An 18,292-nucleotide genomic window follows, 5' to 3' on the forward strand; every position below is an offset into this window, starting at 1 on the left:
CACTGTTCTGCAAGGCTGTATGATTTATACCTGCTCTTGTACCTCTAACTGAGTAAAAACTTGATTAAAACAAAAAAATGCACACCTGATTATCACCCTGAATAACACTTCCATTTTTTTGTGGAAGCCTTTGGCTGTTTGTATATATGTGTATTACACTTGGAGATCTGGTTGTTCATTTGAATTCTGTTTAAAGGGAATTTTGTTAACTTTAGACAAAGTGACATTAATATCCAGTATCTTAGTCAAGCGTAATTTGCTTTGCTCATAGTATTCACCTCATCTTCACTGGTACAAACCAGATTACAATGTATCAGCACAACCTTCATGTGGGTTTTCTAAGTTTTCCTTCATTCCTGAGCACTGACAGGAGCAATCAATAATTTTAGTAGTTTACATGCTGCCTTCTCCATGATTGAAATAAAATAACATGTGAGAAATGAGTAAAGAAATCCCGGCAGTTTTCTGACGCATTATATACACATACATTAATAGATACGTATTTATCAATCATACCTTCCTAACTTACCAGGCATAAAGACTCTATTCTTTACTTGACCTTTCAGTGTTTTCTTTGCCCTCTGATAAACTTTGTCATGTAGTTAGAAATATGCAATATATACCGCTTTAGAAAACTGTCTGCAGAGATCTCTCATGGTTAACATAAAGAGAAATCAGTAGGAGAAAGCAATTTTCATTCTCAGTAGAGTCACAGCATTAACAAAGAAATATTCCTGGAATGCAGGAGTTCCCCAATAGAAAACGGTCCACTCTTATTTTCTAAGAATTTTTCCCAAACTTACTGTTCTTGCTGGTCTCCTTCAGATTATTTTCAACTTCACTACATTTCCCTTAAATGTGATGCCCAAACAGGATCCTAATCCACAGCACTAGGCATAGCATATTTATCTCATGTTTCTTACACATGACCTTTCTGTTAACATCTCCTTTCTCAATTTCTCATCCCACCCCCAACACGTGTTCTTTGCTTGGGCACACACCTCTGACAGGCTTCAAAGTTCAATTCTCTCATTTCAAAATTGATCTGGGCATGCAAATCATCTATAATTCAGTAAAGGCATTTTGTGTGCTTGCATTAAGAGCTGAGAATTCAAGTCCTACTTAATTCCTAGTTAACTTAGGATAGAAAAAATTCTGTCTCCCCATCAAACTGCAGAGCTTTTTATTAGGAAAGTGCACCTCCCTGAAAATGAAGCCATCACATCAGTGACATGTCTGTGGGTGGCTTGGACAAGCCAGGGTGCACAGATGTTTTCTGCGAGTGTTCCACATGAATTTGCTCTTACTCTCCTCCTGCCACCTATCTTCTGAGCCTACCTGCCTATTTGCAGTTAGATAGTGAAATCAGATGGAAAGAAACTATTTTGTAATCATCTGTGTTCAGTAAACTCCATCTGGCATTTGTGGTGTGTGTGCAAACTGCTGCAGGAAGATGCTCACATAACTTAAACTTTCAAATACAACTTAGGACAAAGCTAAATTTTTTTCAAGAGTTGTTGCTGTGAATATTCCTCTTCCACATGTTGGCTCTGAGAGAACAAGAAGGCTATGTGATAGTCATCTTTTTTTGCTCACTTTTTCTTCAAAATGAATCTTATGCTCATGTCAAGGGAGTGTTTCCAGGTGGGATGCTTGATCCCCAGCTGAAAAAAATGGGGACCACAGATGTGAAACAGAGCTTCAGTCCACTGGCAGAGAGCTGAGCAGTTCATGCTCCTGCTGCTTGCCCATTTCACAAAACACAGGACCATTTCCTAGGCTGCTCTTAGCACTAATTACAGGACAAAGCCAAGACAAAGATAGTGCCACTTTTTAAAATAATGGCATCATCTCAAACTGTTTCGTGCCTAATAATGGCATTGTCCCCAAACTATTTCATGTCTTTAAAACTAAAGGATGACAACTGCTTTATAAGCTATTTAAAAAGACCCAAAAAAATCTAAATTATAACTGCAAGTTCAAACATTACAGAGTGTGTATTATATTGATGTCCTCCTGTCCTCCATCTCCTCCTACTCCCAGTTCTCCACGTAGCATCCATGGTACTAGGGAAATTTACAGAGTTAGCTGCAAAGATTAGAGTTAGCTTTATCTATTTAGGCTCCTTTTCTACCTCTATTTTCCACCTGTAAATGTCAAAGCCTGAGAATGATTACACTGCTTTAAATCATAGTTGCAAGTCAGGCTTGATCTACCCTCAAGAAGCCCAGCGAGGCTTTCAGTGCTCACCACTGCCTGGGTGAAATTTTACGTTGTGCTGTTCTCAGAAGCCGTGTCTGAAGCTTTGCATAAAGGCTATGAACATGTATCCTTTTATATATCAATAATTTATGTATCCCTTTATATATCAATGCATAATCTGTGATATTCCTGCTATTGTACAAGAAGCCTGAAGGACAATGCAAAGATCACAACTGCATGTGTGAAATACGGCGAATCAGGAGTTGTAAGGAACTTTCCTGCCTGACAGGGTCATTTTTTTACCTCCTGAATTATTGTCACTGCCTTGATACCACAAAAGGCCTTTGGCAGCCTAGGGGCTCTGCCTGCTTACAGAAGCAGAAGCCAGTATGTGAATCAGGCTGACTGGCTGTTGGGATTTTTTTGTTTTTTACAGAGTCTTTGTGCCTGAGGGGATGTGCTGTAATTATCTACATTCTCCATATCTATTCACTTCTAATTGAAGCACCGAGATTGTATTACGATTGTCATTGTCAAATGGATCTGGTTTATCCTTATTATTTTTTCAATGTCTGTATGACAAGTGGGTGGACTAACGACACAGTAAGAAGTGGAAGTGAATTTAAGCCATCACAGTTGTAGAGGGACTGTAGTTGTATCTCTCAAAGACAATATTTGGGTAATCAGTAGATGAACTTTGACTATTTAAGCACATAGATACATCACCAGTGTTCATGGCATTTTAATGTAAATGCAGCCCATGCTGGACAAAAATCAGCTGTGTTTTCCCTATATATGCAAAAGCACAGTGATACATTCTGAGTGTATTGAAGGGTGTGGCAAGAAAGGAAACAAAACCCCATAAATTCTCTTGCCTGATAAGCACAAGGGAGAGGAACAGTGTTCTGTCATCACTGACTACTCTAGGAGGAGATAATTTCAATATAAAAATATTCATTAGTAAGGGACTGACAAGCAGCATCAGATAATTTTCAGGTGTGTAAGAAGGTAAGTCAGGCTCATCTCACTCACATGAAACTGTCTTGTTCTGTAGCAGTAAGATATCTCCTGAACTCTCCTAAGTTCTGGCATAATGAATGGATGTCAGACTTTTAGCTTCAGCTTTTTCTGCAAAGTCCTTCTAGTCATTCAGTTAGAGTCCATTTTTCTTGATTCTCTTCTCCCCGGGCCTGTGGCTTAGGTGCCTGTGGCTGTCACCCTGTAACAGATTATAAATCAGGATATTGGAATGGGTTCTGAAGTCCTGGAAACAGCTGCCTTGTGCTGGAGTGCCAGACGTGCTGGAAATAAATTGAGGACTTCATTGACCTTAGATGAATTATACTGCAGGAATAGCAGCTCCATCCACAGAAGATAAAACTTTGGTTACTGCTGGCTCACTGATTTCAAACCCTGAGAGAGGGTCTCTGACCTAGACTGCCTGGGATTTTCAGCTGTAATAACAAACCCCTACACTTTCTAGCACCAAAGCTGTCTTTCTACTCAAATTCAGGGAGCTTGGCTTTATGATAAGCACACCCTTGAAGGGAGACCATGAAAAAAATATATTAAAACTGTATTTGTCTTCAGAAAATAGTCAGTAAATATATCGTTGTTCTTGTTCTTAAACTATTCCAAAAAAAGAGTCAGCAAAATCTCTTTTTAAAAATAATTATAAGACATTTTTATGACAAACTGGGGAGCAGAATACCAAAATTACACTTTTAGACTCTATTCAGTGGCAGTTGATGTCTTTTTTTAATTACATTTTAATTAATATTTTTGTCTTATTTATGGTAATGCTATGTGTATCTGCAGGTATATAGGATTACAGCTGAGGCTTAGCAAAGAAAATTGGAGAGGCACTGACTCACACTCATTGTAATGCGGATCTGGGGTTGCTGTACCTTCCTTTTTCAGTAAAGCAAAGCTTTAAAAACTTGTTTCATTGAGTTTCTAATCTTCCTGCAATAAAGCAGTCCCAAAATGTTAGGAGAGGAATTAATTACCTTTTCTTTTTTTTTCCAAATCTATTTCTCCAATTGCATAAATGACTTTTTACATAAGATTATAAAGACCTTCTATCAAATATGAAATTCCTGCCCTTGTCTAAAGTGCTCATATTCTAGCCATGAGCACATTTTTCTGTGTGGCACCTGGCCATTATTTCTCTAGGGTTCAGCAAGAAGGGCTGCATTTCCCTATCTTGACATGAAACTACAAAAGTGACCCATGGAAATTCAGATTTTTAGGGAGCAATATCCTGAAAACTCAAAAATGTTACTACTTATGTGGGTCTGCTGGGTAGGCCTTGGGCACCTTGGCTTTGCAGCTGTGTCAGTCTGCTGAGCCTGTGGGACAAGTGGGAGATGCCTGATTAGGAAGTTCTTTCTCTTCGTGGTGGTGGGGTTTGTGTTGGTGTAGATTTAGGACACAGCTTTCCCCCAGGATTGACATTCTTTATTGAAAACCAAAGTTCACTACTAACATAGAAAACAGAGAGATTGATTTCTTTATCAGCCTCACATCTAAAAATGTAAGTGGATTTGTTGTGAAAACACAAGGCTACAGGAGAGCTTTCCTTGTTTCTTGGCTGGGCCTTGGACTCGCTGAGGGCCCCTGGACACTTGTAAAGGGAGTATAGTATTGCTTATTAATTGAGTATGAGAAAAACAAAGTCATTTTTATGTTCTTGGTGCTGTTCTGGAGCAGCACTGGGAATTGTGAATAAAGTTATAATGCATGGAAAATACAATGTACTTTTTGTGACTAAAGAACATCATCTAATGGATTAAATTTCCAAGAGAGAGACAGAGAGACTCTTCATCTGGCTTCAGTGATAAAACAGTGGTTTCAAATACTCCAGTTTATTTTCTGTGTCCTCTTTGCTGGTCCACAAGTGATACGTTAATTCGGTGTTTACCTAATTTTAAGGGTTGTGTGGAAAATGAAGGTTTGTCTTTTGGTAGGGAGCTCTGCTAAATAGAATGGGATCCATGAAAACCACATGCCAAGATAATTCCCTCCCTGACCTTTGGCAAGCCTCTAAGACATATCTAGTGACATTTTGGAGGTCTAAATTGTAGTCTGAGTCAGGCCTGCCTGTGTTGTTTATACTTAATTTAATTTGTGCAATATTAGCCATGAAAATGAAGATGCTTCAGTGTTTTTAGACTGTATTTAGGTTTCTAATTAACACGAATGCCTGCATTTCTATTGTTAACCAAGATAGTCAGTCTAAAGCTGGTGACTGTATAGCTACCTTCAGGGCAGGAACAGTTTATGGAAGTGTAGGCAAAGCAGTAATATATTTAAATCTTTTTTTCTTGCTGGTTACTCAGTGGAAGTAAGAGCACTCTTCCCACACGGTGGTTGTGAGGAGAGGTGTGTGACTGGAGTATAATGAAGGTGTCAGAAGCACTGCAAAGAGCTGGTCTGGTGTGAAATCTTCAGAATATATTCTGTACGTGTTGTGCATAACTGGAAATAACTTTAAACTCTCACAGTTTTTTGTACCAAAACACATTCACTCCAGAATTGTCTTCAGGAACAAGTTTTGCAGCGCTCTCTTTTAGAACTTTATTTTCACATGTGTGACTCTCAAAAACCTCTGTCAAAGATGGTATCACCAGGAATTGTCTCTTGCCTCTAATTCTCTCATTTTAGAAACTCAGCCTGAGGTTCTTTGTGTGCATTTTACTAATTTGACCTACAGCACCAGGTGGTGGCCATGACCAGAGAGAGATGTTCCCCTAACTACCATGTTAATTGTACTGGTAGCTTCACTTCTCTTCAAGTTTGTCATTTAACGATAGCTTGCTTCTCTTATGACTGTAAAAAATGTCCGAGGCTGCTCTCCCGACTGACATATGTGCACTCTTCCCTCTGCACAGATGACCCCATCTGCATCTGACTTTCTGTGACTGTCTCAGGGAGCTTTGGAATGGGAAATTTGTGCTTGTGGTCACAGTCACTGCCTTGTGCAGCTGGAGGCTTGGCTTTGGTGAAACAGAGCAGCATCATGGCCCCTCATTTTCCTTGAATGTCCTAGAAAACATGGGGTGAAAAGAGGTGAAGCCATGCAGGTTCCACACCAACAGGGAATTCACTTCAGTGCCTTAAAATCAGCCAAAGCCAGCCCTCCTGTGGTGTGCAAAAGGACCTTGGGTTATAAGCAAGGACCTTGGACTGGGTTTTTCACCTTTAATGCTGCATGACTGTTGTGCCAGTTTCCAAACATTTTATTACTGAAAATCAACCAGTCTTGATTTACCATTCACTCTTATCTGTGCAAATTATGCTACACATTTTAGATACATATATATATATATATATATATATATGTATATATGTATGTATGTGTATAAAGTATGTATCCTGTCCTGGATATCTATACTGTATATAGATAAATCTGTGGTAAACCTACTAGATATCAGAAGATTTTGCACTGAAATGTATTTTACTCTCCCTTTTGCTCCCATGGTAAATGGCAGCAACGTTTTCCAGCTTACACTGGGGTTTTTTTCACACCAATATCACGATAACTGAGAATCTCAGAGATAAAATAATCAACCACACAAAATCATATTTGTTGCAGGACAGTCAGATGGACTCTTTGGTTTTGTTTTGCTCCCAGGGGGGCAAGATTCCCATCCGATGGACGTCTCCAGAAGCCATTTCCTATCGGAAGTTCACGTCAGCCAGTGATGCCTGGAGCTATGGGATTGTCCTCTGGGAGGTGATGTCTTATGGGGAGAGACCCTACTGGGAGATGTCCAACCAGGATGTGAGTAAACTGTTATCTGAGTTAGGTTCTCAGATTAAGGAAGTTCTCAGAGTAAGGAATCAAGCTGTGGAAGGAAGCCAAGCATGAGGAGACTGAGTGGCTCTGAGTTTTTGATGGTGACATTGAATAAGGTGGAGAGATGAAAATCTCTGCATCTCCCTGGTTAAGTAAAAGTTCATTGGAACTTAACAAATCCACCATCTTTATAGCAGAGTGCTTTGGACCTCTGAAGGAGCAGAGTAGAGAATTTTATCCCATTGGTGGTTTCCTGTAAGATGATGCAAACAATTCCACTGCAGTGAGGTCACTGCCTTTTACATTCCTTAGTTCGTTTTTAGAAAACCCTCCTAAATTTCTGTTGATCCCCTTTGGTTCCACTGGTATAATATTCTATAGAAATTTTCTGTAAATGTCAAATCCACTGAATAAATTGCTCTTGGCACTTGTGAAAAAGAGAAGCAAAGAATTTCTGCTAAGAGTTTAATGAAACCAAAATGCTTCTGGAAGTAATCAATGGATAATTTAGAGAAGGAGAGTGATCTGATTAGACTTCCAATACAGGTTTCTTTGTAACATTAGTAAACTGTCCAAGCCTGCAATCCAAATGATTAATGGAGGTCTCCCCATTTTTTAAAGAAGCATAACATTTCTCCAAAGAAGATTTTCATTATATCTGTTTTGGGTTCTTCTTCTGTTGTTTTATTAATTTTAGATTCATTCCACAGGAGTTACTTATGAACCAAATTTTATGGAGTGCAGTCGCTCACACAAATAGATTTTCCAAGGAACTGATATATATTTTTACAAGTCCTGAATTAAAATAAATGTCAGTAACACAGTTGTAGTTAAACATTTTCTGTACTACTTTATGTTAAACAAGGAAAAGGAGAAGAAAACTTCCTTTAAATTGGTACCTCTGCAACCCAAGTCTCTGCAGAAAACAATGCATTTCTTTTAATTGGTAATGAATGTTTTTTCTATTGTTTGTGGAGGTTAATGTATCCTGTTGTGCAGACTGATATGTTAGTGGAATGCCTTTAATAATATCCCATTAAAATCAGAAACAGAAGGATTAACCTATTTATGTGCCTCTCCTTCATGGCTGCTTAAACCATTAACTGTTCTCTTGTCCTTGTTCTGATTCAGAATAGTTTGTTCTGCTTTTCAATTAATTGATCCAGATAAAAAGGACAGATTAACAGAGTACGGCTTTGTAATTTTCTACTTTGAATGCATTGGGGTTTTTTATTCATGGTGCAATAGATCCTGTAGGCCTGATCAAGAGGTGTTAGACTCTAGTGAAAAGGCTGGATTAAACAGCTTCTGGACAACGTAAATTCTAAACTGTTCTTGTTTATGTGTGTGTCAATCTGGAAAAATTATAGACAATCTAGACAAATTTTATCAATCTAGGCAAGTTATACAAGAATTGTATAACACTAACAGAAAGTGTATAGGTGTCTGTGATGTAAGTTTTAAAAACATTTTGTGGCCCTGTGAGATCATCCACGAGACCTTTCGTCTGTTGGTTCAGGATGTCCCGTTAGTGGGCAGGTTGATTTTTCAGCAGGGTAGGTTGTTTTTTCTGTTGTTTTTTTGAGTTGTGTCCACTGGAGGATGTGGAAAGGTGTTTTTTCTGTTGTTTTACGAGTTCAGTGTCCACTGGAGGATGTGGAAAGGTTGCTTTTTTCTGACTTTTTTTGGACTCCAGTGTCCACTGGAGGATGTGGAAAGCATGTGTTGCTAAGGATGATCAGAGGAGAGATATTCAAGACCTTTTGAAGGTTGGCATACTTAAGCAAGCACTTTCTAACTGTGGCTTTTGTTTATGGATTCAGTTGAACGGAGTGTGAGTTTTTGAGATCCTTTCCACACACTCACCTTCTTCAAAGTCACACACTGCATCTTAACTCCCTTTTCTGCATGCCTAATCTACTGCCTGGTTTACTTTGCAGATAAACGAGAGGCATTGCATGACAAGGAAATTAGTGAATAAACACGTTTGTTTAAACTCAGAATGTCCACGTTAATGCTCACAGAGCTGATAAAAACCAAGTTGGTGTAAAGTGCCTTTAAGTTTCCACAAACTTTTCTCCTTGTGCAGGTGATTAAGGCTGTGGATGAAGGGTACCGCTTGCCACCTCCCATGGACTGCCCAGCTGCCTTGTATCAGCTGATGCTGGACTGCTGGCAGAAAGACAGAAACAACAGACCCAAGTTTGAGCAGATTGTCAGCATCCTGGATAAGCTGATCCGTAACCCCAGCAGTCTGAAAATCATCACCAACGCGGCGGCAAGGTGACATAGTAGATCTTACATTGCTCATGAACCTCTTTGATTCCTTCATCTCCTGTAATTAGGATTTGTTTGCTCTCTTTGCTGCCTCTTCACCCTTTAACTGTAGCTGTTTGTAATCTTTAAGGATACAGAATGCTTCCGGACTATCCCTTTGGGAGAAGGATTTAATATTATTGGTTTTATTATTGCTGTTGTTTTTATTAATTATTTGCTATTATTTATCCAATTTGTGAAAGATTTTTATTCTAAGGTTTTGAAACCCATTGTAGAATTGAGCAGAGTTTTATGAGAAAAGCACAGCTGGCAGATTTGGCCATCATGTGATCTTCCTTTTCCTTCTGCTCTTTGGTGGTGTTTTAAGTGCTTAGTGTTTCATAGGTTACAGCCAGCCACGTTCCTAAGTATCTTTCTGAATGGGGTCCAAATACACTTGTGCTCTTCTCTGACAAGTCATGTTAACTTTAATCATATGAATAATGTTTCTTTGCTTTCTGTAGTGCTCACAGACTTAAAAATGCACTTACGCTCCCTCTTAGATCAATGTGTTAACTAGGAATTAATTTTCAACCTGTACAATATTCCTAATTGCATTAAAAACTTTCATTTTTAATCCTGCGTTTTCAACACGCTCTGAAACATCATCACTATGATGAGATAAGAATTATCTCATTGAGAGTGAGCAGCTGAAGAGTGTGTTGACACCTAGGGGCATAATGAGGATGTGGTGAAAGAAGAGCTTTAGTTAAGTAGGGTTAAAGAGAATTCGTTTGTACAATGCACAAAATGTCATACTCTTACTGGAGGGGTGCAAAAGATGTAAAATTATTTTTAGCATGAATGCTAGTGCCAAATCCTCTGTCAGCAAAGCAGGCAGAGTCAGGAAGAAATGCACTCTGCTTCTGTGCTGCTTCAGACCCACGCCTTGGAGGTTGTTCTGTGTTTCACTGGGCAAGAGACCAGAGCCTGACACAAGGCAAGTTTCAAAAGGGAACACAGAAGACCTTTCTGTTAGACCTTTACTTGAGATGCAGCATGCTTCCCACCATGGCAATTGAATGGGAAGGCACAGAAGGAGCAAAGGCAGTGGAAAGAACTGCATTGATCCTGCAGCCTGCTGTGCGACTGCCATGGACCTTGCCTCCTTCTTCTTGGCCCCAGCTTTGTGCTGCACCCTCAGCTAGAGACTGACCACTCTAATTACCTCCTACTGCCACGCCAGAGAGGAGAAAAAGAAAGTAGAGATGGGAGGAGAAAGGCAGTCATACTAATGGGCTTTGCTTTTAAATTTATATATTGAGAGAAGATGGCTTGCACACTAGTTATGTTTCAATAATTTGCTTCGTGAGTCTTTAACACATAGGAAACCACATGCTTACAGAAGCAATTATGTCTAGGAGTTGACAGAAAAAAACAACCAACCAAACAAAACAACACAACACATTTTTGGGAAAAACACCAAACTGTTTAAACACCATTTTCTCAGTCAAGTACATTCCTTCCAAACACCTTGCACCCCTATTTGGCAAACAATTGGTGCAAATAATTATTTTATCTGCTGAATAGGGGACTTGGGATTCCTAACTATCTTGTTTGAGTTTGGAGGCTTGATTGCAGAAACCAGTGCTGCATATTTTGCATTCCAAACAGAAGCAAAATGCTCCCTGTTTGCTGTCCTTCCAGTTGCAGATTTGAACCACAGCAGAGCTGAAAACAACATGAAACCATCATTTCCAGTTACCTGTTCATAGCCAGTAGAAGCTGATATCCTCTAATGGAGACCAAATTCAGTCTGAGCACTGTTTCCACCTGCTGGGCTCTGTGCAGGAGCTCCACAGTGGGATATTGTTCCCCTCTGTCTCTCTCATGCTCTCTTTGCTCCTGATCCATTCTGTGCTGGTGCAGAGGGGTGGCAGAGGCTGCACATCCCTAACACAGTGCCATGCTCTCTGCTCATGGGGAGGGAAGGAGGGAAGGAGGCTGCCTGCATGGTAGGGGACTTCTCACAGCTGCTTTAGGTGAGCTCTCAGTAAAATGCTCCTCCTGCTGCTGCTTTCACTTTGATACAGAGCGCATTTCTGAGGAGGGTGGCATCAAAGGGGATTTTATTCCTTGCTTCCTTCCCAATTACCCTTCCACTGCCACATCCCTGCACATTCCCAAGCAGTGCAGTCTCTCTGCCTTTCTGCAGCTCCTCACTCCCTGCTGACAGACAGGGCACTGTGGGGTCCCAGCATGGACGAGCCCAAGCCCTTCCCCTTTAGGAAGGAACTTGTTGCAGTTCAGGGAATGTGTGATCCGTGATCTCTCCATCTCACACTCTGTCAGTGTCTGCAGGCCAACCCAGGCTGTCCTTAAACACAACCATGTAAAAACACAAATGAGAGGTTGCCTGTGCCAGGTAACCATTGTCAAAGCAGACTAATCTCAAACCTTAGACTAATCTCAAACCTTAGACTAATCTCAAACCATGGACATGGCTGAAAATCTGCAGCCAGCTCCACACCCCCTTGGTGTCCTGCAGAGAGGCACTGGTGGCAGGTAACAGCCACTGGTGCTGCTGGCCAGGGACTGAGCCCGGAGGTTCAGCACCGCCTTTTTGACAGGCTGACAGAGAAAAATGAGGCTGAAAAATGAGAAGCAAGAGTTAAAATGGGCTTGGGGCTTGCCATAGCCTTGTGTGCAGGAATACGCAACTGATATTGAAGGGCTGTGAGTCAGAGCAGCTCCTGGAGAAGGGGACACAGTGGGATCCCTGCCAGTGCTCCTCTGCTGTCAGCAGCCAGAGAGGGACAGACATCACTGCAGAGGGAAAGAACTCAGGGACTCGGCCCCGAGGGCTCCAGGGACTCCATCTGCTCAGATGGCTGCTCTCAGTTGTTACTTGAGGCTGCAGCACTCCCACACCACCTCTCCTCCTACCCATAATAAGCAATTAATCTTAATTATAGAGGTCCCAGCTCTCTTTTAGCCATGTCTGTGGTGCTACTGGAGGAATGCTAAAGCTTGATGCCCACCATATGCTTGTAGGTGTTCAGAATATCCTCGGTCAGGGAAAAATGTTTAACCTGACGACGTCTGCTGCAGCTGCAAAACCTGTCTCTTCTTACAGATTTTAGGGCTGATGTTTGTTTAAAATAGTCACAGCACTGTTGTATCCTATTTAAAAAACATATTTCTGGAGGTGCATAGGACATCCCTGTCCTCTGGGTGCTGGTTGCTGTTAACTGACCTCCACTGGAGGATGTGCTTGGCTGTACATCTGATTCCAGGCCACAGCCCAGGCATGTTTTACACTAATACCTCACAGAAGAGGAGTCAAAGCCTTCAATTCTCTCTTTCCTTTAAAGTTTTCTATCCCTTCAGGCCACTCCATGGCATCTAATAATTTCTTGATGCCCGAGGGGATGTTTTTATCCTTATTGATCATTGCTTTGCAGACCATTCTACGTGCTTTTGAACCTTACACTGACAAAAGGTTTTTGTAGCCTCAGCACAGCAAACGTTTCATAATACCTTTCCTGGTGTTGTGTTTCATCTCGGATTCACGTGAAAGCTCCATTTCTATTCCTTGTAAAGTACAGAGTAGGGCTGATTTCTTTCTTACCTGTCAAAATTCACTTTTTAATCAGGTGGCCACCTTGAGCTCTTGCTAACAAGACCTGCACTGGTTCTGGACACATGGGTTTTTGTGTCCCTTAGGCTGCCTGGAGTTAACCAGCTCTGTAAGGGGCTGTAGGAACAGAACTCAGTACAAGCCATGTGGTTTTCTAAAGCTCAACCTCATGATATTTTTATTTGATTTATGTCTTGCTGTTCTTTCCTGTTTTCTGAACATGATGTTCATTTTTCTAATGGAGTCCTTGGGTTGTTTGGATATCTTTAGGGTGGAAGTGAGTTCATCGTTCTTCCAGTTTTGATCAAGTTCATTATTTTTCCTCTCTAGCTTATTTTTTTTTAGTCCACTGTGTATTACTTCACATTTGTGAGCATTTCATACAGATACAAAGCAGATGGAAACTTTTCTCAACTTGGGTTGGGGAGTCAGAATCACTTCACCCACCTGTGAGTAAGTTGGTGAGGCTGAAATGGCTCTTTAGCTGTTGTTTCATTTGTGAGGGGAAAACATGTAACCCAAGTCATGCAACTGGAAACACTTTGTGTGCACTACAAATCTGAAATGCACTTGTGAAAATGATTTTTATCCATTTCACTTTTTTCACTTATTTATATTTATGATTTTTTTAAATTCTTGCTTATATTCCTGATTCTGAATTTTTATATATATATATATATATATATATATATATTTACAATGTATATTACCTTTTTATGTATATGAATCTTACTTTTACATGGCCGTTTCAAAAAATATATTTAAAACATGGAGTGTAATTTAATATATCTAAAGCATTTCTGTGTCCCAAAGCTGTCATAATATAGTGTGATCTTGAGGTATCAGGGTTGTGACACGGGATTCAGGCAGCTCAAACGTTGTGGCAGCTTTCCCATATTTGCTGTGATGTAGGGGGAACTGAAGCCCTTTAGTCTTCATGAACCTATGAAACAAGGAGTAGCCGAGTTAGTGCACAGACCTCTGCCAAAAAAAAAAAAAGGCACTTGAAAAAAAACTGAAATTTGTTTCTAATTCCAACATATGACTTTCAGAAATTCTGGATTTCTGCCAGGCCTCTGATTGACTGCAAAACTGATGCGGAGTCTGCACAAAAAAATCCCAGCCTGCTTCTGTGCTTGCTTTTGGTAGAGTGAAAGTGTCAGGTATTGCTGCTGTTGTTTCTTTACACTGCAAGCACATGTTTAGGAGACGAGGAAATAATTGTGCTGCAAGGATGGGGAGAAGAACACCTGAGAATTCAGGATATTTCAGAAAAATTGTACCTGAAATTCTTTTCATATAGCCCAGAAAACTTAAGGAGTGAGGGTCAGGTATTCTTCCTGATGAAAAACCGTGTATGAATAATTAATTCCTCATACATTCTTTTACGTATTAGCAAGTTGTTTACAATCCTAACTTGACTTTCTTAAATTTGATGTGTTGTTTGAAATACTGGTTGAGGTAATTTCCTTGAGCAGTCTTTGGAAGAGCTGTTATTTGTGAGTAATTGATTTTAAGGGCTCACTGCTAAACATGTGCTTTGTTGTCTCTCATTGTGCTGCTCTCACTGGTGTCATCCTGAGACATCCAGGGGCAGTGTTTACAATTTGAAGTTTGCTCCTCACAAAGTTTATTTCCACTTAAAACCTGATAATTTGGTGGAAACACTCTACCTTCTAGCTTGGTAGGATTTTTATGAAAATCAAGCTCAAAAGGAGCAGTGAACAGGGCAAAGAAAAAATTCAGACTTGCTCCTTTTTGCAGCCTAATTCCAGCTCTGTTTTTACAAAAATATTTGCAATGAAATTACTGTTTAGATTGGCTGAACATTTTGTTGAGAAGTTCTCTTTTTTTGCCATTCAGGTCAGAAGGCCTCAGATGCTTGACATATATTGCTGACCTGCTGTAATATTGTTTGTTTGCTTCTCCTTGTTAGGAACTTCCAGGGTGGAAGAGAGATGGAGATTTCAGTTTTCCTTGGATGTTGTCAGGGTCTTAACAAAGGGGTTTGAGTTTGGCCAAATGCTGTGTAGAGCAAGATTCTGTGTGGATTTTAAGCTTCGTTTAAAATCCAGCAACAACATAATCTGTGTCCTAAACCCAGACTGTTCGCCCTAAAAGAATTCAAGTAATGTAAACCTAAAACTCCAGCTCTCTCTCTCTCTCTGAAGCCTGCTAAACATAAAATAGTGACTTTATGGAGGGGGGGGGAAGAAACTGAACTACAAATCACAAAATGGAATACAGTAAATTCTACTTCTTGGTGTCTGAACATAGTTTGGACGTGTGCAGGAGTTAAACTGAGGAGATTTTTAGAGACTTCATTCAGCTAGAGACAGAAAAGCCCTGTTTTCACCCGATTTCCCCAGCAGTCATTATTACTGAGCCTGGGGCAGGCTCGGCTCACCCATTGTCCCTTCGAAGTGAGTAGATGGAAGTGAGCTGGGTTCCCTGTTAACAGGGACAGTAAAACATCTATTGGCACTTTTGCACCTCTAATTTGGTGAAACTCGGGCAGGAATTTGCAGCAGGCCAATTTGGGTACTGTGTAATTTAAAGAGAAATGCAGCTGGACCAGCGGGTGGCCTGGTGGGGAAGGGAGGCTTTGCTGTTCAGTGACTCCCGAGGTGTTTTCCTTCTGCTGCTCTCAGCTCGTGGAGCCCTCGTTAGTGGGGGTGGCAATTCCACACTGGGAGTGCTGGAGAGAGGAGCTGCACGGAGCCATGGCCGCGCTTCTTGTGGCAAAAGTAGAAATTCACGGTGCTGCCTGAGCTTTTTATGTGTTTCTCATGTATTTGTAGCTGTGTAGATGGCTGTAGCTCCAGTACTTTTCCTGCCCTTTCCCCCTAGATTTTGGAACAATAAGCTGACCTTCTAAACACATCCCTGAAATATTGTTTAGATTAATAAATAATATTTATTCCAAGCAGGGGACCTACAGTAAGAAGTGGGTCAGAGAACCCCTTGGACCAACTCCAAGGGGCTGACCTGGGGGTGGGTTACTGGGGCAGCTGAATCTCCTATTGGATGTGCCTGTTAGATATCCTAATTAATTAACCTTATAAAATTGCAGAAATTTGATTTCAGGGTGTGCCCATCAGCACTGGGACACCTGGAAGCTTCCAGATAAAGGTCTGCTTTTTACTTTACTATTCTAACACTGCTGCAAGGGTTGGTTCTCTTTTGATTATAGGCGACAACAGTGCAGCCAAAAGTGAGACGTAAAGGGAAACTCTCCACAGCAAATGCTAGATTTTAAGCATTTTAAGAGTTTTATATAGCATTTTTCTCTCCCTCTTCTGAGGAGCCTACAGACTGTCCTAACAATAATAACTGGTTGGCATTGAGGGTCTGTCAGGTAGCTACACATCCCAGGAAATGTGCCTGTATTTCCTTAAAAGCACAGCTTAAGCAGGGTTATGAAAGGAAAAAAAAAAATTCAGCAGCATGCTGGTATTTTTTGTCTTTAGTGGTTTGGTGTTGGGAAAAAGTAAATGTAGAAGCATTGACACACCCAGGCATATGATTTATTATCCCACCAAGATGCTGAGAAGATAAAGTATATTGAAAATCATGTTCTGAGAGGCAGCTAAAGGAGTAGGGAAGACTGAAGGACTGACTTTTGTTGAAATTTTATTTGCTTATTATCCTAGAGGAAGCTGTGGTAAGTTCGGGACTTTTTAGCAACAATGGAGCTAGGAAACAAGAAATATTGACATTTAGAGAGGTGTACCATTTTTTCAGCCTCAACTGCACTGTTTTTCCCTTTGGTTATTTGTATGGCCCCTCTCCATTTCTCCAGCTCTCCTTTCACTCCAAGGAGCAGCCCAAGACCTGCTTATTTGGAGAGTATGAAAACATCACATGAAAGCCCTGGGGAAATGCAAATGTGCCCCCTTAAGAGGTGAATTGTACTTTAGGGACTAAATTACAGCCTGCTAAGAGCATGTTAAAAATGGGCATGAAGAGTTGGAACTCTGAAGATTTTTATCTTTAAGGTCCAGGGATAATCAAGTAAACAGAATAACTCTACTGCTCCTTGGCATGGCATTTATTTAGTGGTTTCCTGTTATATACATTTGTGCATATGACTCTGATTGCTGTAGAAGATAAAACTGAAATTTGCTTTCCGTGCCACCTGATGGTTTTGAGTTATTTTGCTCTTGAAAGAGAATTCTTGTTAGACTTGAATTCTGTGCTTCAGCTTGCCATAATCATAAAGCCCATAGGATTTGTGTTCCAACCAGGCTCATAGGGAGCAATTTCACTTTACAAAATCAGCTTTTAATTACCTAAAATTTGCTACAGGAAATTACTTTATGGGGTTTTTTTTGGTTTTAAAAAATGCTTTCCTCTTTAAAAGAAATTGACTGTGGAAAGGAAAGTCCAGATTTTAAAAACTGAAGGTTGGTTGTGCTGTTTGGAGGAAGGGATGGAAGGAGAGAGGCTCCTAGAGTACAAAGTCTGGCATTGTGTGTGCACAGCTCCTCTGTGTATTTGCAGAAGAAGTGGCAGGACATTTTCATATTCTTTGTCTCAATTCCTGGATTTTACAAGTAGGCGTATCTCCTTGTCTCCCCACACAGCAGCCAACCAGAGGTGAGATTTTCAATGCTGTAGTGGGCCAGGTTGTAATGATGTTTTCTGTGTTTTTTCTTGTTAGTAAAGCAAGTTTTTCCTGTGTTGTGACAAAAAGCTGTGCTAATGACAATGCACCATAGTTCTCCTCACTGCAGATGGCTCAAAGGTTAATTCCAACTGTTAAAGTAATGGACACATCCAGAGAAAGCTTCCAGCCACAGGATATTTTGTAACTGGCATCTCACTGTTCAATTTGTGTCTCCAAACTGAGTCTTCCTGATTTTTTTTTTCGGGGCACCACATGTCAGTAAATACAACTTTGTAGATGGGGCCCACAGTCAGGGTGAACAGGATAGAAAATCAGGGTGAACCCGATAGAAAATCTTGCCATGACTGTCAGAAGATGACATGAGAGGGTGTATCATAGTCAAGGCAACAAAGTAAAAAGAGTTAAAAAAAAAAAAAAAAAAAAAAAAAAAAGAAAAAGAAAGAGGAGGGGAGCGAAGAAAAGATGGAGAGAAATGTTCTATTTCACTTCCCCTGAGCAAACATGTAATTTCCATGATTTCTTTTTAATGACTCTCTTCTGAAACTGGTAGGTACTGATTTATGAAAAGCTGTAAAGGATCAGGTGGAACCCTGCAGGACGTCGTTTACAGCTGCACAGACTGCAGCCCGTCTAATTTGTCTGCTAAAGTGTGAGCTCATGGCGCACATCACCCAGACCATAAATTTCGTGCTCAGCCCTTCTGTCTAGGGGCTGGGTCAGGGGGAAAAAGCCTGCCAGGGTGTGCAGATGCTCTGCAAGCCCA

At 40.6% G+C, this 18,292-nt stretch overlaps 1 protein-coding gene across 3 annotated transcripts in view; it reads left to right on the plus strand.

The window, feature by feature from the left end:
• Window positions 1–18,292, plus strand: part of EPHA3 (EPH receptor A3) — a 186,040-nt gene that overhangs the window by 160,258 nt on the left and 7,490 nt on the right. For all 3 annotated transcript variants that reach the window (XM_048293609.1, XM_048293607.1, XM_048293608.1), the window contains exons 14-15: window positions 6,839–6,988; window positions 9,093–9,286. In XM_048293609.1, coding sequence (XP_048149566.1) covers window positions 6,839–6,988; window positions 9,093–9,286 — 344 coding nt within the window. The remainder of the gene's footprint in view (window positions 1–6,838; window positions 6,989–9,092; window positions 9,287–18,292) is intronic.

The sequence above is a fragment of the Corvus hawaiiensis genome, chromosome 2, assembly GCF_020740725.1.
Source record: "Corvus hawaiiensis isolate bCorHaw1 chromosome 2, bCorHaw1.pri.cur, whole genome shotgun sequence".
NCBI lineage: Eukaryota > Metazoa > Chordata > Aves > Passeriformes > Corvidae > Corvus > Corvus hawaiiensis.